Source organism: Orycteropus afer, unplaced genomic scaffold (genome assembly GCF_000298275.1).
Source record: "Orycteropus afer afer isolate SDZICR_OR568_19922 unplaced genomic scaffold, OryAfe1.0 scaffold00001, whole genome shotgun sequence".
Taxonomy (NCBI): Eukaryota; Metazoa; Chordata; class Mammalia; order Tubulidentata; family Orycteropodidae; genus Orycteropus; species Orycteropus afer.
In genome coordinates, this window is record NW_006921588.1 from 37,303,016 (window position 1) to 37,329,878 (window position 26,863).

General features: G+C 35.0%; 1 protein-coding gene across 1 annotated transcript in view; it reads left to right on the top strand.

The window, feature by feature from the left end:
- The window catches only part of LOC103203129 (sodium channel protein type 3 subunit alpha), a 115,351-nt gene that overhangs the window by 57,142 nt on the left and 31,346 nt on the right, over nucleotides 1-26,863 (top strand). Inside the window, exons 13-16 of the mRNA XM_007948320.2 lie at nucleotides 6,866-7,104; nucleotides 14,390-14,563; nucleotides 15,500-15,856; nucleotides 17,192-17,662. Of these exons, the coding sequence (XP_007946511.1) occupies nucleotides 6,866-7,104; nucleotides 14,390-14,563; nucleotides 15,500-15,856; nucleotides 17,192-17,662 (1,241 nt within the window). The remainder of the gene's footprint in view (nucleotides 1-6,865; nucleotides 7,105-14,389; nucleotides 14,564-15,499; nucleotides 15,857-17,191; nucleotides 17,663-26,863) is intronic.

Below are 26,863 nucleotides of genomic sequence, written 5' to 3' on the forward strand. Positions count from 1 at the left end.
GATAATTTCCACATTCTGTGGGATCACCTTTCTTTGGAATGGGTACAAATATGAAACTCTTCCAGTCAGTTGGCCAGGTAGCTGTCTTTCAAATCTCTTGGCATAGCTTAGTACCTCCAGCGTTACATCCATTTGTTGAAACATCTCAGTGGGTATTCCGTCAATTCCCAGAGCTTTGTTTGTCACTAATTCCTTTAGTGCAGCTTCGATGTCTTCCTTCAATACTATTGGTTCATGATCATATACCACCTCCTAAAATGGATGATCATCTACCAATTCTTTTTGGTATAGTGACTCTATGTATTCCATCCATCTTCTTTTGATGTTTCCTGCATCATTCAACATATTGCCCATGGAATTTCTCAATTAATATTCAACACTTAAATTTTCTCCCTCAGTTCTTTCAGCTTGAGAAATGTCAAGCGTATTCTTCCCTTTTGATTTTCTAACTCCTGGTCCCTGCATATTTCATGATAATAATTGACTTTGTCTTCTCAAGCTGCTCTTTGAAATCTTCTGCTCCATTCTTTTATCTGTCGATTCTTCCATTTGCTTTAGCTACTCTCCATTCAAAGGCAAGTTGCAGAGTCTCTTCAGACATCCATTTGGTCTTTTCTTCCTTTCCTGTATTTTTAATGACCTTTTGCTTTCTTTACGGATGATGTTCTTGATGTCATCCCACAATTCCTCTGGCTTTCAGTCACTGGTGTTCAATGCATCAAATCTATTCTTTAGATGGTCTCTAAATTCAGGAAGGATATAATCAAGGTAATATTTTGGCTCTTGTGGACTTTTTAAAATTGTATTCAGCTTCAACTTGAACTTGCATGTGAGCAGTTGATGGTCTGTTTCACAATCAGCTCCTAGTCTTGCTTTGGCTAAAGATATTGAGCTTTTCCATTGCCTCTTGCCACAGATGTAGTTGATCTGATTCTTGTGTATTCCATCTGGCAAAGTCTATGTGTATAGCTGCCATTTGTGTTGTTGAAAAAAGGTATTTGTAATGAGTAAGTTGTTAGTCTTGCAAATTTCTGTCATGCGATCTTTAGTGTTATTTCTATCACCAAGGCCACATTCTCCCACTACTGGTGATTCTTCTTTTTTTTTTTTTTTTTCCCAACTTTTGCAATCCAAACACCAGTGATAATTAACACATCTTGATTACATGTTTGGTCAATTTTGAACTGCAGAAGTTGGTAAAAATCTTCAATTTCCTCATCTTTGGCTTTGGTGTTCGGTGCATAAATTTGAATAACAGTAGTATTAACTAGTCTTCTTCATAGGCACATCGATATTATCCTATCACTGACACCATTGTACTTCAGGATGGATCTTGATACAATCTTTGTGATGATGAATGCCACGCCATTCTTCTTCAATTTGTCATTCCCAGCATAGTAGATCATATGATTGTCTGATTCAAAATGGCCAAAACTAGTCCATATCAGCTCACTAATGCCCAGAATATCAATCTTTATGTGTTCCATTTCATTTTTGACAACTTCCTATTTTCCCAGATTCATACTTTGTACATTCCATGTTCCCATTATGAATGGATGCTTGCAGCTGTTTCTTCTCATCTTGAGACGTGCCACATCAGCAAATGAGGATCCAAGAAAGCTTTACTCCATCCACATCATTAAGGTTGGCTGCACTCTGAGGAGACACCTCTTCTCCACTCATATTTTAAGTGCCTTCTGACCTGAGGGGCTCATTTTTCTGCACTTTATTACACAATGTTTCAAGGCTATTCATCAATTTTTCCAGTAATAAATCAGACAGTGTCTCACTGTTATTCATAAGGTTTTCACTGGCCAATTCTTTGAGAAGTGGATGGCCTCTTCCTTCTTCCAAGTCTGTCTTAGAATGGAAGTTCTACTGAAACCTGTCCAACATGGGTAACCCTGCTGGCATTTGAAACAATGGTGGCATGGCCTCCAGCCTCACAGCAACACTCAAGCCACCACAGTATGACAAACTGACAGACAAGTTTGTCTCCCTTAGCTGTTCTAAACTGCGCTGCTCATTTTCTGGTCTCCCCTACCCTACTTGGTTATCCAGCCTGTCCCCAGGGCACAAACACCCACCTTCTCCTGTTTCTGGGCTGGCTTACCACAGCTTGCCTCCATGCATACAAACACCCACCTTTCACTGCTCCTGGGGTAGGCTTACCTCGGTCTGCCTCCATGCACAGAAACACCTGCCTTCCAGTGCCCTTGGGGCTGGCTTACCACAGCCTGCCTCCATGTGCATACCATATACAGAATACATTATTATTATTTTGACTCAAAAAACTAATATCAGCTTTATGTCTTCTTAATTCAGATTTATATCTTGATTATAGAGTCATATTGTACTACTGTTGCTGTTGTTAGTTGCCATCAAGTTGCTTCTCACTCATGGAGACTTCACATGTATAGAATATAACTGCTCTATAGTTTTCAAGGCTGTGACCTTCAGAAACAGATCACCACACTTATTTTCCCAGGCATCTCTGCATGGATTTGAACCATCAATCTTCTGGGTAGTAGTGGACACTTAACAGTTTGCACCACTCAGGGATCCCTGATATTTTATCAGTGAGGATTTATTCTTATGTTACATTATCCTTAAACAATTAGAGTAAGCACATTCTTTTTCTTGTGATATGGATGCAAGTTCACAGAGAAAACTGATCTTCCATTCAACAATCCATATATACTCTATTTTGTGACATTTACTACAATCCCCATACAGTAACAGCTCTCTTCCCACTTCCTCTCTGAGTCACCCCTTTCCTTCATCTTTGCTTCTCACCTCCTCCTGTCTTCCTAGCTCTATCCCTGGAAAAACGTTGTCCTCTTGATCTCATACGCTTGATTGCTCTAATGATTTCATACCCTCCTCTGATAGTACAGTTCACCATATAGCCTTTCTATTGTTTGGCTGACAGTTGAGTCACGGGGGTTAAGTTCAGTTCCTAGCTTGAACAATATCTAGGGGCCATAGTCTCAGGGGTTCTACCAGTCTTCATCAGATCAGTAATCTGATCTTTTTATGATTTTGGGTTTTGTCCCACATTTTCCCCTGCTCTATCCTGTTATGATCCCTTTCAGAGTGGTCAGCAGTGGTAACCAGGCACCATCTTGTTCCTCTGATCTCATGAGTCACAGAGGCTGCAGTTCACATGATTCAGTAGTCTTTTAGACTGTTTCCTTGCATCTTTGCTTTTCTTCACTCCTTTGCTTCAGATGGGGAGACACCTTAGATAGCTGCTCATAAGTTTTTAAGACCTCTGTGGCTACCCACCAAAATAGGGTGTAGAACATTGTTTTTGTAGACTATGTTATCCCAATTGACCTTAGCATCCCCAGAGATTATGATCCTGAGCCTCCATGCCCAGCAACTCATTCCCTCAAAGTACTTGGTTATGACTAAGACATTTTCATAACTTTCCCCCCTGTATGGTCTACTATATTTATGGATATATTTGTGGCACATATGGATACATAGATACATATATCCTCTGTCATGCCTATATTATTTGTAGATGTATTCCCATATGCCTTCCCACCCCTGGGCAGATCAAGTGTTTATGTATCCACTCATAAATTGTTGTTATTACTATTACTGTAGGATTGTGTATGTAATAATATTCCCCTTTGTTGCCTTTGACTCTTGTGTTCTTCCCTGTGTCTTCCACTGCCTTGATCATTTTGTCCTGACCTCCTCTTTATTATATATTGCCTTTCCATTCACCCAAGCTAATATGTGTTTAACTTCTAGTTCATGATTTTCCCTTTCTGCTCCTACGCCTGGTAACCTTGAAAGAATTATTATTTCACGTGTAAACCTTTTCTTAACTCTTCACAGTAGTGGCCTCATACAACATTTATCCTTCAGTGATTGACTAGTTTCACTCAGCATAATATCTTCCAGGTTTATCTGTGTTATGAAGTATTCAGCAGATTCATCATTATTCTTTACTGTTGCATAGTATTCCATTGTGTGTATACACCATAGTTTGTTTATCCATTAATCCAATGATGGGCACTTAGGTTGTTTCCATATTTTTGCTATTGTGAATAATCCTATGATGAACATGTGTATACATATATCTGTTTGTGTCCTGGCTCTTGTTTCTCTAGGAGACCTACCTAGTAGTGAGATTGCTTGGTCATATGGTATTAGTATTTCCAATTTCTTAAGGAAGCACCATACTGCTTTTCCAGTGGTCATACCATTTTGCAATTCCACCAGCAGTGTATGAGGGTTCCAGTCTCTCACACCCTGGCCAACATTCATTGTTTTTTTGAACTTTGCTATTAATGCTGGGGTGAGATGATTTTTCATTGTTGTTTTGATTGACATTTTTCTAATGGCTCATGATCACAAGCATTTATTCATGTGTTTGTTAGCTGTCTGAATTTCTTCTTTGGTGAAGTGTCTGATCATGTCCTCTGCCCATTTTAAAATTGGATTATTTTTCTTTTTGTTGTTGTTGTTGTTGTTGGGGTGCTGAAGTTTTCTGTAAATTTTAGACATCAGTCCCTTGTCTGCTATATCATTGCTAAACATTTCTCCAAGTCTGTAAGTTCTCTTTTTACTCTTTTGATAAAGTTTTTTGATGCACATAAATGTTTAATTTTTAGGAGGCCTTAGTCTAGGTTGTCTTCTACTGTTTGTGCATTTTTAGTTATATTCAATCATGTATTTATTGCTATGTATTAGGGCCCATTTAAGTTTGTCCCTATTTTTTCTTTCATGATCTTTATGGTTTTAGGATTTACAATTAAGTCTCTGATCCATCTTGAGTTAATCTTTGTATATGGTGTGAAATATGGATCCTGTTTCATTTTTTGTGCAAATGGATGTCCTTTTTAAGCAGATGCACAAGGAAACACTGTTTTCAGACTTTAGTCTGTCTTCTCCAGATATGGAGGTGGTGATAGATGTGAGGGAAAGATATGAATGAGTAGGAAAAAACAAAACTTGTACTCCATTCCACAGGGAACCTAAAGGAAGATATCTCTTCTTCCATGTTCCACACACAAAATAAACAATACTTTCCTTTAAAGGACAGCAGACACAAATGCTCATTGCTTTTGAGATATAAGACTGGGCTACAGCTATTGCTTTCTTGTTCATTCATTAAACAAATTCCCACTCAGTCTTAAAAGCTTGAGAGTGGTCATCTAAGATGCAACTATTGGTTTCTCCCCTGTGGAACAAAGAGTGAAACAAAATCAAAGACACAAGGAAATAAACAGTCCAAAGGACTAATGGACCATGCCAATCTAAGGCTCTACTACCCTGAGACCAGAAAGAACTACATGATACCTATCTACCAATACTAATTGCTCTGGTGGAGATCACAATAAAAGGTCTTGGATAGCGTGGGAGAAAAAATGTAGAATAAAACTCAAAATCATAAAAAGAAACAGATTCAGCCTGATTGAGACTAGTGGAACCCCAAGACTATGGCTCTTAGACACATTTCAAGCCTGTAATTGATCTCACTCCCATGGCTCAACTTTCAGCCAAGCAATGTTGTTGTTGTTGTTGTTGTTATGTGCTGACGAGTTGGACCCAACTCATAGCGACCCCTCCTTGGGTTTCTGAGGCAGTATCACTGTGAAAGTGGATTGCCCAACCTTCCTTCCCAGGAGTGGTTGGTGGGTTTGACCACCAGACTTCTGGTTAGCAGTCAAGTGCCTTAGGCACTATGCTACCAGAGCTCCCCAGCCAAGCAATAGACAGGCCCATTACGTGAACAATAATCCACAGAGGAACACACTCCTTAGAACAGGGAAGCATTTTCCCAAAAACAAAGCTCAGAAGGCAGGAAGGGGCAGGAGAGAAGGAGTAATGGCAAGGGGGAACCCAGGGAGGAAGTGTGAAGAGAGCTTTTGTTGTGGCAATTGTAATCAAGGTCATGAAACAAAAATCATACAAAATGCTGGATGGAAAGCTAATTTGTTCTGTAACCTTTCACCCAAACCACAATAAAAAGTTAAAAAAAAAAAAAGAAACTCACTTTTTAAAGTTTGTAGGGATACTACCTTATTACTATAATTTTATAAATCTATTTTTCTAAGTCCATTATAATATATGTTCTTCATGAAAAATCAGTTACATTTTGTATTTGTCCTATTGACATACTGAATATCTGAGCAGACACATAATAATTATTTTATCATAGGCTTTACCCTTAAAATTATGAATAAATTTTGGATATCCTAGGATAAAATTCTAAAAGATATATGGAAATATGAATCATAGACAACAGATTTGGGTCTGAATCTATACTAAAAAAAGGCATACTACATTCTCATTGTGTGCAAGATCACTGTTGATGTTCAGATAATTACAGCAGAGAAGGGTCATACATATTAGTAAGGATACAGGTCTAAATCATGTTTTTAAAAAGTACTTCCAAAATAAATAATAATTGTTTAATATATTTAATGTTCCTATAAAGCCACTCCTCAGAAGAAAGGTTGGGTAATCCTACTTCAGTAGTAATACTGCCTCGGAAACCCAAGGAGGGGTTGCTATGAGTCAGGGCCGACTTGATGGCATATAACAACAACATAAAGCTCATTAAACAATTCTGTTTTACTAGAGAAAATAGAGCAATTTAATCAACTGTTACCTTGTTAGCTATTTAGGGGCTAAAAGAGGAAAGAAAATATCTATCTACATCATATTTTAATGGACATTTTATGAGAATATTTAATCAGATTGTCTTATCAAGTGTGTTAAGCTAGTAGTGTAATATCTATCCCCAAGTATGAGAATCAATTTTATTAAAAATAAAGTATAGCCAATTAGCAATAGTAATTCATATGGTTATTTACTATTTTCCTATTTCTCGTACCTTTAGAACTTGAAGAATCTAGACAAAAATGTCCACCATGCTGGTACAGATTTGCCAACATGTTCTTGATCTGGGACTGCTGTGATGCATGGTTAAAAATAAAGCATCTTATGAATTTAATTGTTATGGACCCATTTGTTGATCTTGCCATTACTATATGCATTGTTTTAAACACTCTCTTTATGGCCATGGAGCACTACCCCATGACAGAACAATTCAGCAGTGTGTTAACCGTAGGAAATCTGGTAAGTTCTTTGGAAATTTACTTATTTTCTTTGTGTGTGGGGGGATAGATTAAAAAAATATGAATGCTGTGTTGAAGGAAAGTGATATATTCTTTCTCCATAGGAAGAAACATCTAGAATTTTATGGAAATCTCAGAGATCAGTCTAAAATTTGGCTGGTATAAATGCTGGTTGAATAGGCCACCATGGTTGATCATGGTGTCTTACCAGTTGTAAACTTGCTAAAATCTTTATTTACCATTAGGTTTTCAGAGAAGCTGTGAAATCTAATTTTAGTTCCATAACCATGCAGTCCTAATCTATACAATGTCTGAAGAAATCATGCCCATTCAACGGATGACACAAAAGAGGTCACATTTATTTCAAATTTAGTTAGCTGACAAATGCTTTTGCAGCATTCATATGAGAAGAAATAGTTGGTAACAATGCGTCTATACTTTGGGTTCAAAGTACTTCAGCCTAAGGCATTTGACTGCTAACCAGAAGGCTGGCGGTTCAAACCCAACAGCTACTCCTCTGAAGGAAGGTTGGGCAATCTACTTCCATAGAGATACCACCTCAGAAACCCAAGAAGGAGTCACTATGAGTTAAATCAACTCAATGACAATGAGTTTATGTGTGTATGTGTGTGTGGGTGTGTGTGCATGCTCACTTACATTTTCTCCTAAATATTTATGAAGAAATTGAACATGAAGAACAAGGAAGAAAAGGATTTCTCTAGTTATTTATCAAGACCTTTTTGATGAAAGACAGAAACTGAACTCAAGCTAGCTTAGGGGCAAAACAAAGTTTGATTCATGGAATACAAGATAAAGGTGAACTACCAAATCATGTCAACAGCAGTATTTGGGCTTCAAGAGCAACTTTAACCAAAAATCTGGATGTAACCCAAACTTTCACTACATCTTTTGTCTCTAAGCCAGGACACATGCTAGCCCACAGAACACTGGCTTTACATATTATTATGTCTGTACTGGGAAAAAAGGAGCTCTGGTGGTAGAATGGTTAAAGCATTTGACTGCTAACCGAAAGGTCAGAGGCTCAAACCCACCAGCTGTTCCATGCAAGAAAGATGGGGCAGTCTGCTTCTGTAAAGATTTATAGCCTTGGAGACAATATGGGGCAGTTGTACTCTGCCCACTTGTTTCACTGTGAGCTGGAATCAACTCAGTGGCAGTGGATGTCGGTACTGAGAAACAGACTGGAGGTCTTTCTCAGCTCCAGTCCAAAGGCTGTCATGAAAGGACTCTTGTTTGACATCACCTAGGTCAGATGCTTGGGCTATCTGAAAACATGGAATCTCCTCATTAATCACGTAGGTGGAGAAGCAATTCCCAAAAGAAGGGGAAAAGAGGATACTAGGCAGACAATTGCATAAATGTCTCACAATCTCAATAAGTAACTTTAGCTTATTAGAATTATGTGATTTAGTTGAACACTCATCAGTTTCTTCTTTTTTTTTTTTCTTCCCATCTTTGGTATGCATGATAATCTTTTTTTTTTGCATTGTTCTTTGATCTTTCAAGTTATTCTTTCTATTCCTCCTTTTTAAAATTTTCTCTTATTATGCTCAGTAAGCCTGTGTTTTTCACTCAATATTTTTATATTCTAGGAATTCTAGGAATTATCTGCTCAAGAGGGATAAACTGTGTTTCAGCCCTATATTTCCAACTGTTAAAGATCATTGCCTCAAACACAGTATTTGCCCAGCTGAAAAGTTATTCTTCTTCCTAGTTACTTGAAAAGCCTAATATCACACTTTGGTCTTGCTTTACCTCTAGTTGTGGCTTTCTAGCCCCCAAATATAGAAATTTTATTACCATTTTGACTTACTTTTTTTTTTATTGGTTGTATACAACATGATACATAGACCTGTTATTTTTCTTTTCAAGGTATCTCTTTTTTAATCCAATAACTAATACTAAAATAATCATTCTACTAATACTCTGCACTTAGTATATTTCACCTTGCTAAAGTTTCTCCTGTCTACAATTATGATTCAACACTCTTTCTCTCTGGTTTTCAAGAATCCACATCTGATCCGCTCCTTCCTTTACCATCCTATTGCCCACTGTTACCAAATCAGTCACTCCTGGTCCTGTCCTAGCAGCCTTGTCCCTCTACCACACAAATACCAAGCTAATGTTTACATGTCTGCACACAGGAAAACAGTCCTCTCTCCAAGGTTCTCTACATTCATATCCAGAGGACTCTGTCACAGCTTCCCTGATCTCTGTTCTTCACATTCCTCCGTTTAGCTCCAGCCCCATCTCCTGCAACATGACATCCAGCCCAACTGAAGCTCTTCTCTTAAATCCTAATGCATCTGTAAATAAAATATGGTGGGGTATTAAACATTTTCTTGCTATATAATAGTTATTGGTTTTTAAATATATTACAGATTACTTAATGGCCAAACCTCAATTTTCTTTCATATTTCCTACAAGTGCTTTACACGGCCATCACAATCTGTTGTTTTTCCTGCCTAAAATGGCTGCTTCTATTAGCAAGTGACAAGAACATGTTGATGTTGGAATTAGATGTAACTAGGTTTGAGTTCAGTTGCTAGTATTTACTAAAAATGTGGTCTCTAAATAAGTTTCATAAACAATCTGAATCTTTTTTTCTTATTACTGAAACAGGTAAAATAATACCCATCTCCTAGAGTTGTTGTAAAAGACAGTTGATGTAATATGAAAACGCCTAGCACTGTGCCTGGTATCTAACATCCTCAATAAACAGTTTCCTTCCTCTTATATGTGTTATTAGCCTCTTGCTCTTTGTTTGAAATATTGATGAAAAATATTTCTGGTCTAGCCCTTTCATTTTTCCCAGATTATTGAATGATTGGGGAAGTTGAACAGGTGAGGGAAGAAATTTTGGAAATTTGTCAACTGAAACAGGAAGGCAGTTTTATAGTATTCCAATGTTGAACCAGTTGAGTATGGAAACAGAGGATCTGAGAGTTAGGATTATAGGATGATCTCGTAGACAAGCACTAGACTAAATCACCAAATCTGGATGCAAGTTTAAGTGCTTGTGCTAAATATCTGTGTGATCCTAGCAAAGTCACTTAGATTCTAATGTCTATTTTCTTGAGAGAACAGTAAGTGTGTTGGACTAGAAGTTTTCTCATATATCTTCCCCTACTAAAATTCTATGACTTTATGGGTATTGGCCAAACAAATGAAGTAGGGAAGTGGAGAGGGAGACTGATGACTGTTAAACTGTTGTGACAAAACCTTGATATGTTCAGGTGAATGGTGAGGAAACAAGGATCGTCAAGATAAGAGAGCATAGATAATAGGGACAGTCCTGAGTTTTCTATTTCTATGCAGAAGAATAGGAGATTGTGTAAACTTTCTTTGTTCACATATATATATATATATATATATATGAATATACATATATGTTTTTATATACAAACATATATGTGTTTGTTATATATGTAACCAAACTCACTGCCATAGCATTGGATCCGACTCAGAATGACCCCTCCTTGGGTTCCCGAGGTGGTATCACTACAGTAGATTGCCCTATCTTCCTTCTACGGAGTGGCTGGTGGGTTTGAACCACTAACCTTCAGGTTAGCAGCCAAATGCCTTAGGCACTATGCCACTAGAGCTATATTTGTAAACAAATATACATAATCGGTACCTGTCCTAACAATCTTACAAGCTATTCATAAATATAAACCTAAAGGAAAACACATAATTAGCAAAATATGTTTAATTAAATGATGTGGTTTAGAACATGAATGTAAAACTTCAGGAAAGGGAGATGATCCATTAGAGGGTGTTAAAAAAAAAAAGGAGGACTCTTGGTTACTGAAACATAAAGCTATAGGCAGACAAACCCTAGAATCTACTTGAAAGCCTTCATGCATCAGTGAAGGGGTACTATTTTGCCATCCAGCCCCTTTCCTAGAGAAATACAAAAATATCTTCTCATCTCCAAACTAATAACTTCTGTAGAAGCTCTGTGCAACAATAATTGTGTGTACACCATTTTCTGAATTAAATTTTGGAAATCTAAGAATTTTATATGGTCATCTGATAAACCATCTCAATAAATATCCTTATTTCATAGACAAAGGACATAAAAATCACAAATGTTAAATTATTACCTACCTATTTTCTTAAGGAATATTTTAATTTCATCCAAATAATAAATTATGCAAGAAAAAAAGCATTAAAGATGATTTTTCTTGTATAATTATAGTTTTTTTCTTGTATATTATTCTCCAAAAGAGAGAACAATAATAAAATAAAATCCACTAAAACAAGAGACTAGTAGTTATAGGGCAAAAAGAGTTTCATTAGGAAGGAATGGGACATCATTCTAGGCAAGCAGAAATTCTACAGAACAAACTGATCAATATGAAAACCTTCAGCATTTAGAATGAACATTTCTAAAGTATATTAGAACATTATTAAAGTATATTAGAAGAACCATCCTCTTCTACCTGAAATAAATACTCAATAAGGAAACTTATGCATTTCTGAAATGAGATGTTGACCTCCATAACATTTGATCAGCCCATTCCCTATTCCCAAAACCACTCCAACTCTCCCAAATTTCTTTGCTCTTGATCCAGACCCCTAGGCTGATTCTCATGCTCATCCTTAGCAATAATTCTACCAGTTATCAGATATCACCATGTAGAATAGGTTAGGAAATTTTCACTGAACTCATTCCCTCATAAAGAAGCTGCCTTGGAAAGCCAATAAATTCATTTCCCATAAGAAACTATTAGACTACCTGAACTAGGTTTATGCAATCTTGAGTTTGTATATCTTAATTACTATTACATTTTCAGTGCTAAGCCCAATACCTAGCATTTGGTAGGTGCTGAGTAATTTTTGATGAAGGAATGAATGAATGGTTATAGAAGCATGTAATACAGAGTTTCACAAGACAAAGCCTTCTGCAGAAGGTAAGATATAATTAGGTGAAATCAAAACAATAAATGCTTAATATCCTTTTTATTAGTTTTCTGGGTCTTAAAAATTTTGTGATATACAAAGTCCAAAGGTTCATGAATGTATGTTTATTCACTGGTATACTTTATATATACAACCTTGTACATACCCAGTTGTTCCAAGGTTCCTTCTGTTCCTAGAAGGCTTTGATGGAGTTTCAAAATTATTTAAATATAGGCATCATTATCATTATTCTGGGTTTACCTTAGCTAGAAGTAGACTCTTTCAAAACTCTTAATCACTGACAATGTATAATTACCATTTATAATCATAAACTGTACCCCACAAAAAAGAAAATGCCAATGATTTTTAAAAAGAAAAATATCTGTGTTTGAATGCAAATTTTAATTGAAAGTTATCTTTAAAGAGAAATTTTACTTAAAGTAGAGTAAGTTTAGGGTATCTGTTTTAACATGCAAGAGATCTAGTCATTTCAAAAGAGCTGAAAAGATCGCCTTATGATTTTCTTCAGAAAGAAATTATTTATGGACCACTTATCTAGATAGTTTCTAGCTTGCTTTAATATATTTCTATCATCAGGATGCCCATTCCAAATATTAGTACTTTTGAAAAGTTTTATATAAGAAATCAAATTTGTATCAATCATAATTTATTTCATATTTATCAGGGGAACTCACTATTGGAACAAAAAAATTCCTAATGAGGCATTCTATAAAATTAACAACAATTTTTCAGTTGGCATTCTCCATCATCTCATCTATCTGGAATTTCATGTATTAGACTTACTTTAAATGAATTTTATTTCTATTTGAGTAAATGGATGACTAATTGCAGTTTAGCTAATTTTTCTGGGTTGGGTATTTCGCTCAGGTTTTTCTGTGATTGGAAAAATGGTAGTTAAGCACTTGGCTGCTAACCAAAAGTCTGGTAGTTCCAACCCACCAGCCACTTAGGAAGAGAAATCTGTGGCAATCTGCTTCCATACGTATTTATAGCCTTGGAAACCCTGTAGGGCAGTTTCTACTCTCTCCTACAGCGTTGCCTGACAAAGAATAGACTCAAAGGCAATGGATTTGACCTCCATCTTAGCCATATTAAATGTAACCGTGAAGTGAGATTTCTTTTAATACATGTACTACTTTAAGTAAATAATTTTAATGTTCTCATTTTGAACAACAACCAAAAAACACCAAACTCACTTCTGGTTAGCAGTCAAATGCCTTGGGCACTACGCCACCAGAGCTCCCTCTCATTTTGACAGCATTCTTTAAATGTAAAAGTTGACATAAGTAAAAGGATGATAATCTTCATTTTACCAACATAAAACGTATGTATATACATATTGTGTATACATACATTTTTGTATATTACATACACAAAAAGATTTTTTTCCAAGAGTAATTTCATAACTCTTATTCATGCCCTTGGATTTTAGCCTGTGGCTCTAAGCTAAAAAACAAACTTTTAATTGGTTCAATTGTTTTTCTTTCTGTTACCAAATGGATAAAATTATTCATTCCTAGCCAATCAAATAATTCATTAATCTTAATTACTGATGTGTGCATATTGAGAATGCTCTCTTGCTGGTTTCAATTAAATCTACAGTGTCTTGCTTTATTAATCCAATAACCTTAATTCCAAGGCATGCACCCAGACATCACTGTTATAAAATATTTACAGCAAATTCATTGTTGTTTCAAGAATGGTTATAAAATTATAAAAATACGATGGGGTCCCTTAAAAAAATATATCAACAAAAAATATGTTTTTTATAAAACTTCAAATATTTTTTAGTAGTTTCTAATAATACATGAATTTGTTCCTAATTCAATAACAGACAAAAAATAAAATAGGTTGTGATCATGGTAGAAGCACATTGTACCAAAAAAGAGCAACAATTCAATAACCATTGTTCAGTAACCAAAACCAAATTAAACTCACTGTCGTCCAGTGGATTCTGACCCATAGCTACCCCTCCTTGGGTTTCGGAGGCAGTATCTCTATGGAAATAGATTGCCTAATCTTCCTTCCAAGGAGTGGCCGGTGAGTTCGAACCCACCAGCCCTCTGGTTAGCAGTCCAATGTTTTAGGCACTACACCAGCACAGCTCAGTATCAGACTTAAAATGTGGGTGATGAAATGTTTTAAAGTCAGTGCCCTTGAAACCCAGAACTTAACAACATACTCCCCTGCAAAAAAATCCTCATTTGCATTGATTTACCACTGTTTTCCATTTTAAATTTTAGCTATTTTTATTCATAGCTGTATAATTTTCTTCTTTACAAACGTTTGCAGAACCAAGTTTTTTAGTGCTTTATAAGCACTAACCTGTTTTACTTTAGGTGTTTACAGGGATCTTCACAGCAGAAATGGTACTCAAGATCATTGCCATGGATCCATATTATTATTTCCAAGAGGGCTGGAATATCTTTGATGGAATTATTGTGAGCCTAAGTTTAATGGAGCTGGGCCTGGCAAACGTGGAGGGATTGTCTGTCCTGCGATCATTCAGACTGGTATAGACTATCTTTATACCCTGTCTTTTATTTGCTTTTTATTTTGGAACTGAATCAATGTATATTTATGTATTTGTTTACTTTTAATCTACATCAATGTGATATTCTAATAAAATATAAAAGTATTCTCTTTAAGGTTAAATGTGAAATATTTTCTGAGAGTAATAAAAAATAGTTGATACATTTCAAAACGATTAGATATGTAAGGCTCATTAAAAAACACATGTGCTTCTAAAGCTAATTTTTAAATTCATGTTTTGGTTTTTGGGTTTTGCTTTGTTTTTTACTTGAAAGTCTGGGAAGAGATGAAATGAATATGGCCCCAATTAATATTCCTACTGGTGGGAACTACTTTAAAACAACATGTGGAAAAGTATTTGATGCCATCAGCATCTTAAATAATAGTATTATTATTTTTTTTAACTCTAGCAAAATATTTTATTGACAAGGTAAAATTTAAATTTTAAATTTAAAAGTGCATATTTTCAAATTGAAGGAAAAATTTTATAACTCATGAGTTAGTTTCATGTTTATTTTATAATGGCTTATTGAAAATACATAACTAAATTTTTTAAGATTTTTTTTTGTTACTCTGTGAAATATAGGCTTAGTGTGACATTAATTTGTTTACAAATTTCTCCAATCAAAACATTAATTTTTTTCATGGGTATACCTGTTGATGATGCAGAAATGTTTCATTTATTACTTTTGAAATGTAATTTTTAAAAAATTTTGCACACAAATGGTATGATTTAATCTACAAATCCTATTATCTCTCTTTTTTCTGGATTTAAAATTGAATTGGTTTAGTATGTTTTTTTTTTTACCTCCTTCAGAGATGAGTTTACAATATGGTATACTAATAAAACTTTGTCTAACTAACTTCCGTAATTACATTGTGATTACTACTAACAGTATCTTTTCACTTGATTACAGCTCCGAGTTTTCAAGTTGGCAAAATCCTGGCCCACACTGAATATGCTAATTAAAATCATTGGCAATTCCGTAGGGGCTCTGGGTAACCTCACTTTGGTGTTGGCCATCATCGTCTTCATTTTTGCTGTAGTTGGCATGCAGCTTTTTGGTAAGAGCTACAAAGAATGTGTCTGCAAGATCTCCAGCAACTGTGAACTTCCACGTTGGCACATGAATGACTTCTTTCACTCCTTCCTGATTGTGTTCCGCGTGCTGTGTGGGGAGTGGATAGAGACCATGTGGGACTGTATGGAGGTCGCTGGCCAAACCATGTGCCTTATTGTTTTCATGTTGGTCATGGTCATTGGAAATCTTGTGGTATGTATGTTTTATGTAAGTTCATAAATCAGAACAGTACAATTGAAGAATAACTAGGAAGGAGGCCTGATGCAGTAGACATATCTCTGATTTTATAGCTGAAAATGCCCAGAGTCAAATTTCAAGCCTAGGACTTGCCCTCTGAGCATGGGAAAATTATTTAATTTTTCTGAGGCTCAGAGCCCTCATCTATGAAACTGTAATAACAAAAGTTAAATCTCAAAGGTTGATTTTAAAAAAAAACACATTGCCCTTGAGTTGACTTATAGCGACGCTATAGGACCAAGAGGAATTGCCCCATAGGGTTTCTGATGCTCTAAATCTTTACAGAAGCGGATTGCTTCATCTTTCCCTGCCCAGTGGCTTGAGCCAACAACTTTTTGGTTAGCAGCACAATGCTTTAATCACACCATTGGAGCTCCTTTTGATTGGAGAATTAAATGAGGTGACTAAAATTTGAGGGGCATGTATTTTTATTATCAATGCTAATTTTTATCCTATTATTATTTTGGTAAGACAGATTGCCAGTAAATTTAAAATGCAATTATCTATTGTTCTTTATACATTCATAGTTCATATTGTTTGCTTGCTCAGAAAAGGATGTTTCATACTAACAAATTTTGAAGACAAATTTCAATGAAATAGGGCATTATACTTTAGCTATGTGTTATATAAGGAGTTCTGGTAGCATAGTGCCTACGGCACTTGACTGCTAGCCAGAAGGCTGGCGGTTAACCCACCAGCCACTCCTCAGAAGGAAGATGGGGCAATCTACTTTTGTAGTGACACTGCCTCGGAAACCCAAGGAGGGGGTTGCTATGAGTCGGTCCAACTGGATGGCATATAACAACAACAACATTTTTAGCTGTGATTTAAAAGCACCAATGTAAATGCATAATGTGTGCTTTAATGCTTTTAATTCTCATTTATGTGTAGATAAAGCATTTCTTTATGCCATTATACTGGACCTTCTTTTTGAGGGATACATTTCATTTTCTTTTCTCATTGGTAAAAATAAAAAGGGGATTTTATCTTTTCTTTGGCAAGCTTACCTGAGTAAACACTATTCATAACTTAGAAGCTCTGATTTCCAGCTGTCTTCTTCAGCAGGAAGGAAGAGGTGCTTGTTTTATCATTTTGCCCTTTTGGCAGGTAAAAGATATGAGGTCCTTTACATAGTATGGGGCTTAGATGTGTCTGAAATGGAGTAAACACTCAGTAATAACTTGTTGAATTAATTTTAGCAAAGATCAGTGAGTCAGTGAGTTTCCAGAGTTTAGCCTACTTCATGCATACTTCAATACTAATGTAGCAATTTTTCTTTTTTTCTTTCAGGTTCTGAACCTCTTTCTGGCCTTACTATTGAGTTCATTTAGTTCAGACAACCTTGCTGCTACTGATGATGATAATGAAATGAACAATCTCCAGATTGCCATAGGAAGGATGCAAAAGGGAATAGATTATGTGAAAAATAAGATACGTGAATGTTTTCAAAGAGTCTTTTTTAGAAAGCCAAAAGTTATAGAAATCCATGAAGGCAACAAAATAGACAGCTGCATGTCCAATAATACTGGAATTGAAATAAGCAAGGAGCTTAATTATATTAAAGATGGGAATGGAACCACTAGTGGAGTAGGTACCGGAAGCAGTGTTGAAAAATATGTAATTGATGAGAATGATTACATGTCATTCATAAACAACCCCAGTCTCACTGTAACAGTGCCAATTGCTGTTGGAGAGTCTGATTTTGAAAACTTAAATACTGAAGAGTTCAGCAGTGAGTCAGAATTGGAAGAAAGCAAAGAGGTAAGAATGGTTTTTAAAATTTTCGTTGCATTTCCCATAGTAAACATGGAATACAATTCTTTAGTATTCTTTATTGTATGTATATACATTATTTACATATAAAGAATTGTACTGAAAGTAACGTGATAATGTAAGAAAAGCATGAGATATTCTTTATTGGGAAATGTATTTCTATACATTTCAATTTTCTATATGAAAACAATCACTCTGAACAATTAATATATGTGTTTTCTTGATAGTTTGAAAGTCTGACAAAAAATGTGTTCTTCAAAAAGAGTGATAATTTTTTAATATGTACTACTGTACACTACATTATGCTCTGTACAAAAATCAATGAAACATTTTATTGTTGTTGTTGTTATGTGCCATCGAGTCGGACCCGACTCATAGTGACCCCTCCTTGGGTTTCCAAAGCGGTACCACTACGGAAGTAGATTGCCCCATCTTCCTTCCGAGGAGTGGCTGGTGGGCTTGAACCATCAGCTTCTGGTTAGCAGTCAAGTGCCTTAGCCACTATGCTACCAGAGCTCCCATTTTATTAATCATTGTGAAAGTATCATTTCCTTAGTCTCTGTAATATAGTAGGTTTTAATATGATTTTAAGTGAAATTTTATGTAGTTTTTATTCACTCTGAAAGTTTTATTTACTATAATACAGTTTTATTCATTTATAATAGTGTTATACATATCAGAACAGTGCAAGCAGCACTGATTTTGTGTTGCCCGCTTAAATAAGCAAATCCACAAAGTCTTCCAGATTAATTGGAAACTACTAAAAAATACTTAGAAAAGCCCCACTTCAGGATTACAGTCCAACTGTAGGATAAAAAGCTGTTTTCACTATCATATTACTAATTGTTTAAAAAGAATAGATAAGAGAAAGAAAGGGAAAATATAGAAAAACAAATTCTACTCTGTTAGTACAATTCATAGGGGTCCCATAATCTCGGTAGCTTAATGGTATTAACTCTGCAACTCTGTTGTGGAGAACAGGATTAAAATTGTTTACTATTATTTATTTATGGACTTATAATATACCGTTAACAAGTAGGTGCCACAAAAATGGGGTTATTAAAATTATATTTTAGCTTGCAGGTGTAATGTTGACATCATAAGAATCAGACCAATGATGTCATTTTGTGAGCATATTTTGAAACCTTCTTTCTAGTAAGCATATGAGAATTTGACCTGAAATTCTTATGATTAGCTGACAATGTTAGAATTAATAACCTCCTGATCTTGTTTCAGACATTTCACAGATGCTGAAATATAATAGTCAATGTAAAAATATTTCGGAAAAAGTAAATGTACAATGAAAATAAAATAGTAATATTCTTTCTCTTAATTCCACTCAAAGTCGACCTATTGAGGTCACTTTGTTTTCTGATTCTCTGGAGACTAAGAATTCAATTTTAATTTGCTTTCCATCACCTGACATAGATTTGTTAAAGAAGAAAGATCAATTGAAAAGCGTTTTTAAGCAATTTTTGTAAACTAAGCACTCTGCTGGATAGTAGGGATGAAGAAGAGTTACAGGAGAACTGTACAGCATAACCCCCTGTCAGGGAATCATTAAAGACCTATTAAAAAGTTTAATCCTTTAAGAATTACTATAAGCATGTAGGCATTCAAAACAGCAAGAAATCAATAGAGTAGTTATTAACAAGATGAAATTGAAATGGACCTCAAGGTTTGGGTCAAATATAGATGAAGTGAAAACAAAAAAGCAGAAACCTAGTAAGTGAAAGTCAGACTTGGGAGTGAGTTCAGTACGCAGGTAAGGCAGTGATACAATTAGCATGAATAAATTAATGGTGAGAAGATAGAGTTTCAGATTATAAAGTCTTTGAAGTCAGTCAGAAAAGTTTGGAATTGCTTGCATAGTCAATAAGGAGCTACTGTCTATTCTTAAGCAGCAGAAAGACAATAGGAAAGTGATGTTTTGGGAAAGTTTAATTGTTGTCAGTGAGTAAAATGATATAGTCTGAGAGACAAGGGGGGTTCTTTTGGGGAATGTGGTAACAATCATTTCATAGTAGTAGAGCGATGAAGTCTGGGCTAGGGTAACAACAGTGGGAACTGAGACCAAGAGACAATTTGACAAACCTTGTAAAGAGTCTAGAAAATTGGAAAAATGGTAATGCCACTTTCTGAAAAGGCCATTTTAGGATGGTTACTCAGAGTTATGTGTGAAGATGAGTTCAATTGGTATATACTGAACTAAAAGTGACAGTGTTGGGAAGTAGAGCCTGGATGAAAGGTTAGAATTTAAAAATAGATTCAGTAATAGGAATTTCATAAGCGTCTCCTTCCCTGAAATAAAGGAGCTGACCAAACAAGTAAGTATGAAGAGGTAATAAGGATAGCTGAAGGACAAGACAAGATGTATAGCTTGGGATCAAAAAGAGGTAGGAAAGCTAAAGAGATAGAAAACCTTTTGCTAGATTAATATTACAGATTTTGTCACATCAGACCTATGGAAAGTGAAGATCTGAACTTACTTCTACCAAATAGCTGGTTTCCAGAATACTTCAAAAACTATTTATGTACACAGATACTTCAAATGGCTGCTTAGAAGAATAGTACTCAATTGTCATGTCTTTTTAATGGTGAAGAAAGCAAATTTGGAACAATGAGATCCAACATCTTTCTTTTTAACTTCTGGAAAACATTTTATTTCCTGAACAGAAAATCCTTATTACATGCTATTATGATAAGCATTCTATCCTATCAAGCCAATTTTGAAAACATGGAATTCAGTTACAGAATGCAATTATTTTAAATGTTCAGATGTATTTATAAGGAAATATACCAAAGCAAGTATAAATTTATGATTTTGTATAAATCTAGGATAAATTTTCAAGTTTTCTTACACAGAAATATTAAATTCAATAATAAATTTTATGTAAAGGATCCCATAAAATTAGTACCAAAAAATGAAAAAAATAATAACACTATTATCTTGTGTTCACACACAAGATAAAAAAGGCAGAGTTTTTAAAAATAAATGTAAAAATCAAAATATTCTAACACCATAGAGCAAATTTAGATAAATCCCAGCTAAATAGACTTTTTATTTGAAACTTAATTTTCTGAAAACTTTGGCATTGAAGGCTGGTTGTATTGTAGGTGCACACTTCTGTTGACCAGGTTGTTTCTTTTTAATGCTACCACAGAGACAGAAAGACAGAGATTAAAGACAACATATTCACCAGGTGTCATTTTGGTTCAGGCTTTAGTTATTTGACAAACAGCAAAAGAACACTGAGCTCTGATATGCAATTTGGGCTATTTTTTTGCTCTGTGCTAAGAAAGTTACCATTCTTACAGATTTAAACCAGCCAGAGTAACACATTTCTCATTAATATTCTTTAAACTTGCAACAAATTTCTGCCTCATCTTAGAGGGAGTAAATTAATTACTAATTTAAATATTTGAAAACTCTGGCTACTCTAATCCTTCCATTCAGGTTCATAATAAAGCTTAGCCGGCTAGTAGTGCAGCAGGGAAGAAATGGTCCCTAGAATATTTTAGAGACAAAAACATGAATTGCTGTTATTACATTCTGGACCTCTAACATAACAGGCTGGTATGGAAACAAATAAACAGCTCTGCACGAAAAAACATAGGAGAATTGGAAGCAAGGATTTCAAAGTAATTTTTTTTTTTAAATCTTGGTAAAACTTGTAATTATGCAAATCTTATGACAGGATACAAGGTAGAATTTTGTTTGTTTTCATATGTTTAAAGTTCACATCACTATGATTTCTTGAATTTTTTATATAACTATGCATTTTTATAATTTACATCTTAAAAACTGTTGGTTTAATTAACATCTTTATTTGTAAGTGAAGGATATAGAATAAATGCTTTTAAGAATCATATTTGAAGTTGAATTCCAGAGCAAAATCTAGCAATATCATACTCTGACCTTCACTGCTTACCATTCTTACTTCTCACAGGGGTAAAACCAAGCTGGAGCCATCAAGAATGCAACGCTGGTGGTTTTTAACCAGCCAGAGGCTCGTGCCACCACTTTTACCCACGTTACCCAAGCAAGTTGTACATATACAATCACTTTCTAAATAAATATTGACTGGTCTGCATGCAACTCAGCTATATTCCTTCCCCTGCCATGGCAAGGAAGTGCTAGATGCACCCAACTGCTCTCTGCTGAATCGTGCGACACATCACAGCATGGTCAGGCGAGATGGGCAGCCCCCACACCATCTTTGATTCTGCTGAGTTTTCCAGTTTAATCTTTTAAAAACTATAAGTGCATGTTCTATAGGATTTACGATATCTATATATAAACACGATAGGAATGTTGAAATTTCAATATAATTGAGGACTTAAGAGAGCATGATTTTTTTTCATTTCTTTACTTTTTTTCCTCCAAAATAAGAATACAATTTTTTTTGTTGATTCAGCCTTTATATGTTAAATTTGTAATAAAAATGAGCCTCAGTTTTTTTTGTTTTTTCCTAACAATGCTGCCATTTTCAGATCATTATATTCAGATCCATGAATATAATTTCCACCCATCCAAATCATATGCTCCAGATGGAAATGTCTGCTTTCATGTTTTTTGAAAGAGGCTCTATAGAAAGGAGTAGGGTGATTGTGAATTTCTTAGATAATGAAGGGCCATAGTCTGTGTGCATTTTGGCACCACATATCTTGGATTTTCATGTAGTTTGGGAAAGTTGTGAAGTGTCTTGTGTCTTCAAAACCATAAGTAATCATTGTAAAATAACTTTAAAAAAAGGAAAATATCATTCCATAGAGTGAAAAAGTTCATTGCTTCTTGATCATTAGATAATTGGTTCAGCATACCCATTTTTGGGTTGGAATTTCACTGATTTACATCAATTTCTCCCTGCATATTCTACCTCACAATTGAGCAGGCAAAAAACAAACTTGGAAAATACACTATTTTTACTCATTAACTGTAATTTTCTGAAGAGTAAAAGGTAGCTCCCAAGATTATTGGAGATTTGTGGATCAACTAAACCATTAGCTTATTCTCTTAACCTTTTCCTGTTGATTTCATTTCTTACTGTCAATTTAGCCAGAATGCAGCTTCTGGGAAGGAATTTATGAAGCAAAAGTGAAAAACTTCATAACTACTGGCAATTTTCAAGACTTTCACTGGTGAAAAAGAATATCTCACTAGAGTTTGAGATTGTCTTTAGGCTTAATTTATACATACTTTCTTCCTTCTGAGGAAAAATTGAGCACTGATTTAGACTTCAACAAAGCCAGGAATAGAATTATTAATGATAAATAGAAGAAGAAGAGAAAAAAAAAAAAAATACAGTCCCTGGTGATTTAAGCAGCTTTACTTAGCTCTGAGTTTATAGCCACAGTATAAAATTTGAGTTCTGTTTTCTTCCAAGCAAAATAGAATGAAATGGTATTGGCAAATTAACATTTACACCATTATACCAGAACTCCCTTCTTTTGAAAGCCTTTACAGAAAATTTGAAAATAGATGCTTGACTAAGGTCCTGAGCATATACCTTTTTGGACGTGGTACTGGTTTGCTTTCAGTATGTGGAGACCAATGGGAATATAACTCTAGCTTTCAGGTTTATTATGTCATTAGTGAGCCTCAGGCTCTTTGTGAAAGGAAAGGCAAAGCAACTCTTGAAGAAGCACAGATAAGTGTGTGAACAGCTATTTTAAACCTTTTTTGACCTTTAGGTAACTGTCTTGGTCTTTTAGCGTACTTGTGCTGAAATAAAACGTAATTAAATCTAGTTTCAATGGAAATTTTTCTCTCTTCCCAAGATAAGCCATCTTCTTTTACCTTCTTGATGACTTTGTACCCTACCCTTCAACTGCCACTTAATTATTTTCAGTTTCACAAATCATATTCTTAATCAGCCTATTTTAAGATAAAAGAAGCACCAGGGGTGCTATACATTTAAAACATGTGGAAGTCAAACCGGATGGAGTCCGTTTGTGTATTTAACAATTGATAACTGGTCCAGAAAAAACAAAGAGCTACTTTGTTATTCTTCTCCATGAAGTGGACCAGCAGCCAAATGGCCACATTGTGTCTGTCTGTTCTTCAAATGAAATATCATAAGTCCAGATATGGATATGCAAATCCAAAAGATCAGACTAAGGCCCTGATAGGAACATTTGACCAAAGATTTTACTCTTCTACTTGCAAGACAAAATCCATAAATTTTGAGAGAAATGGCTAGATTTTAAGGGCAATCTGTAATGGCTGAATCTTCTATTTTGCCTCTTAAATCACACTGCAGTTTGTGAGAGTCAAACATTTTATAGTTGATTGAAACTAAATGAAATTTGAGCGCATTTCGGTGGAAGTAGGCCAGTTGTAACATTCTCTCCTATCTCAGAAAGTTAAATTTCATTATTTAATTGGATTAAAATCAAGAGTAATGTTAGGCATTAGGGACAATTTCTATATAAGCTAATGTGAGTAGGAAAAAGAAATGGTCGTCTTTGATACACTCATGGCTGTTTTCGGTGCTGATTTTTTTTTTCTTTTTTTTTATGTTGAAATAACCCATTCCTATAAGCAGTATTTTTGGCTAATCTCCTTGAAAACTTCAGGTACCATGTCTTTGAGAACATGGACTTGGATCAGTGTGCTGCTTCCACAGCATTGCGCCAGGCTTTTGCTACAGCCAGGCATGATTTCTGCGGCTTAATTAGGCCTGGAGAATGCTGCATTTAAGAACTGCTTTCTTTCTAGCCTGCATCTGTAGAGATAAGCCATCATCCCTCTGTAAACTCAGTAGTTTCTACAAGGGATGGAAGAATCAAATTCTTAAGTGCCATAAAATACTGTAAGGGTAGGGAGAAAATAGTACAAGAAAACAAGTTTGAACTTGTACTATGTAGTTTTATATGGAAGTTTATTATTGTTATGCCTATATACCCAATTACTTTTTCTAACTACTCAGAAAAAAATATTAACTTTAGTTATTTAGTATGGTCACCAAGTTCCTTAATATGATAAATTTCTTTTCAGGTGTCTTTGCTTTTTTTTAATAACATTGTAGTATGACAGCATGGCAATATAAAGTAAGTTATTCTTTGTATTTATCACTAGTCACTTGCTTTTAAATCAGTTACATGCTTTTAAATAATTTTGGAAATCATTTGCTATGACAACAATAAAATGTATGACAAACTACCCTCTACTAGAGGATGAAATGCCAAAATGCTGAACCTAATCAGAAAATGTTTACTAAGGTAGTATTGTATCAATGTGTAGGATGTCTCAATAGTTTTCTAGAACATAAATTTGTGATACAAAATTATAGCAGTAAAATTCCTCATCTAATCCAATGACTAAAGCAGGTCAGGCTGGCTATCATAATTGGTAAGTTGATATAATTTAATAAGAATATCATTCAAGTTTTAATTTACAAATGTAGGTAAGTCCACAACTTTTTAAATTTTATATGGCTGATATAATATTTTCCTAACTTCACAGAATAAACAATATGTACTTTCTTGTGATAAAAATGTGGCAATTGGATTGAAAAAGAGTGTAGTGACATTTCTGAATAATAAGATCAGAACATAAGTAAGAGTGATTCTCTAACTCACAGAAAGTCAGCTTTATGTGAACCTTCGTAAGGAAGGGAACCTCCCTCAAACACTTTGGAGTGAAATGAACACCAGCTTATCAATTATCTTATAAACTTTGATTTGTGAGGGTCATGGGTCTTGCAAACACTGTGCCTATAACTTCTTCTCAAACATTCCTGGAAGAACTTTTTCAAACATGAGTTTAAAATATTTATCCTTATAATCAGAAAAAAAAAAAAAAAAAACTCCTAGGTGATAGTGAAGCAATTCTTTTAAGAGCAGAATACTAGCCAAGATATTTTCCTAAGTGATACTGCCTCGAAATCCCAAGGAGGGTCGCTATGAGTCAGGTCCAACTCGAGGGCACATAACAACAACAACAACAACAACATGAGCTCTGGTAGCATAGTGCCTAAGGCACTTGACTGCTAACCAGAAGGCTAGTGGTTCAAACCCACCAGCCACTCCTCGGAAGGAAGATGGGGCAATCTACTTCCGAGTGATACTGCCTCAGAAATCCAAGGAGAGGTCGCTATGAGTCGGGTCCAACTCGACGGCACATAACAACAACAACAACAACATTTTTTCAAATGAATATGTTGTGCTTCTTATGAGACCTGGCAGATAGAAGTGAACTAACTGAATACTGTCCCTCTCTCCTTTAAGATATGTGAATGCATAACCTGTGTAGCCAATGAGGAAACATATTTCTATTTAAACAAGTCAGCCACATCCATAAACATTTACCATCTGAAGTCAGTATCATTAACAAAGTTACATCCAGAGACTACAGATCCATACTTGGCAAACAATTTATTCAATTCTTATTCAAGTTAGTGACTACTATTGCTTGTGCTGTGAAGGGTGTGCTTTAAATAAATATTTATATTTAAATAAAAGACACCTGTATAACATATGGCAGATAATCATAATGTGACAAATTATGATTCAGCTCACTCTTATATTAACAGTGGTAAAATAGGAAGAGTGAGCATATTTTCTAAATGGAAAAGTTTATGTGTGATACACATATCCTTATTTCTTTATTCCTTCATAATTCATTACTAAATGCCTACCAATATTTAGAGAAACATATTTGGAAAAGCTTGTGTATTTAGTCATTGAAAAATTAGTAATTATATTTAATAAAATATATATTTTCTAACATAATTGATTTTTCAAGACCATTACTGAATTTTATATCAAATGGAGAGATGAAATAATCTACATCCTATAATTCTCTCTGTAAGAATAATATAAAATATATAGTCAGTCATTCATTTATTCACTCTTCATAAACTCAACATAACTAGTGTCTCTTCTATGCTTGGTGATGTACTGGCTCATTTGGTATATATACCAGCAAACCAAACCTACTGCCATGGAGTTGATTCCAACTCATAGTGATTCCCATTGGGTTTCCAAGGCTGTAAATCTTTATGGTAATAGATTGTCTCATCCTGCTCCCACAGAGTGGCTGGTGAGTTTGAACTGCCAACATTCTGGTTAGCAGTCAAATACCTTACATATTGTGCCACCAGAGCTCCTTTCTATCTATACACACACACACATATATGTGTGTGTGTGTGTGTGTGTGTGTGTATATATATATATATATATATA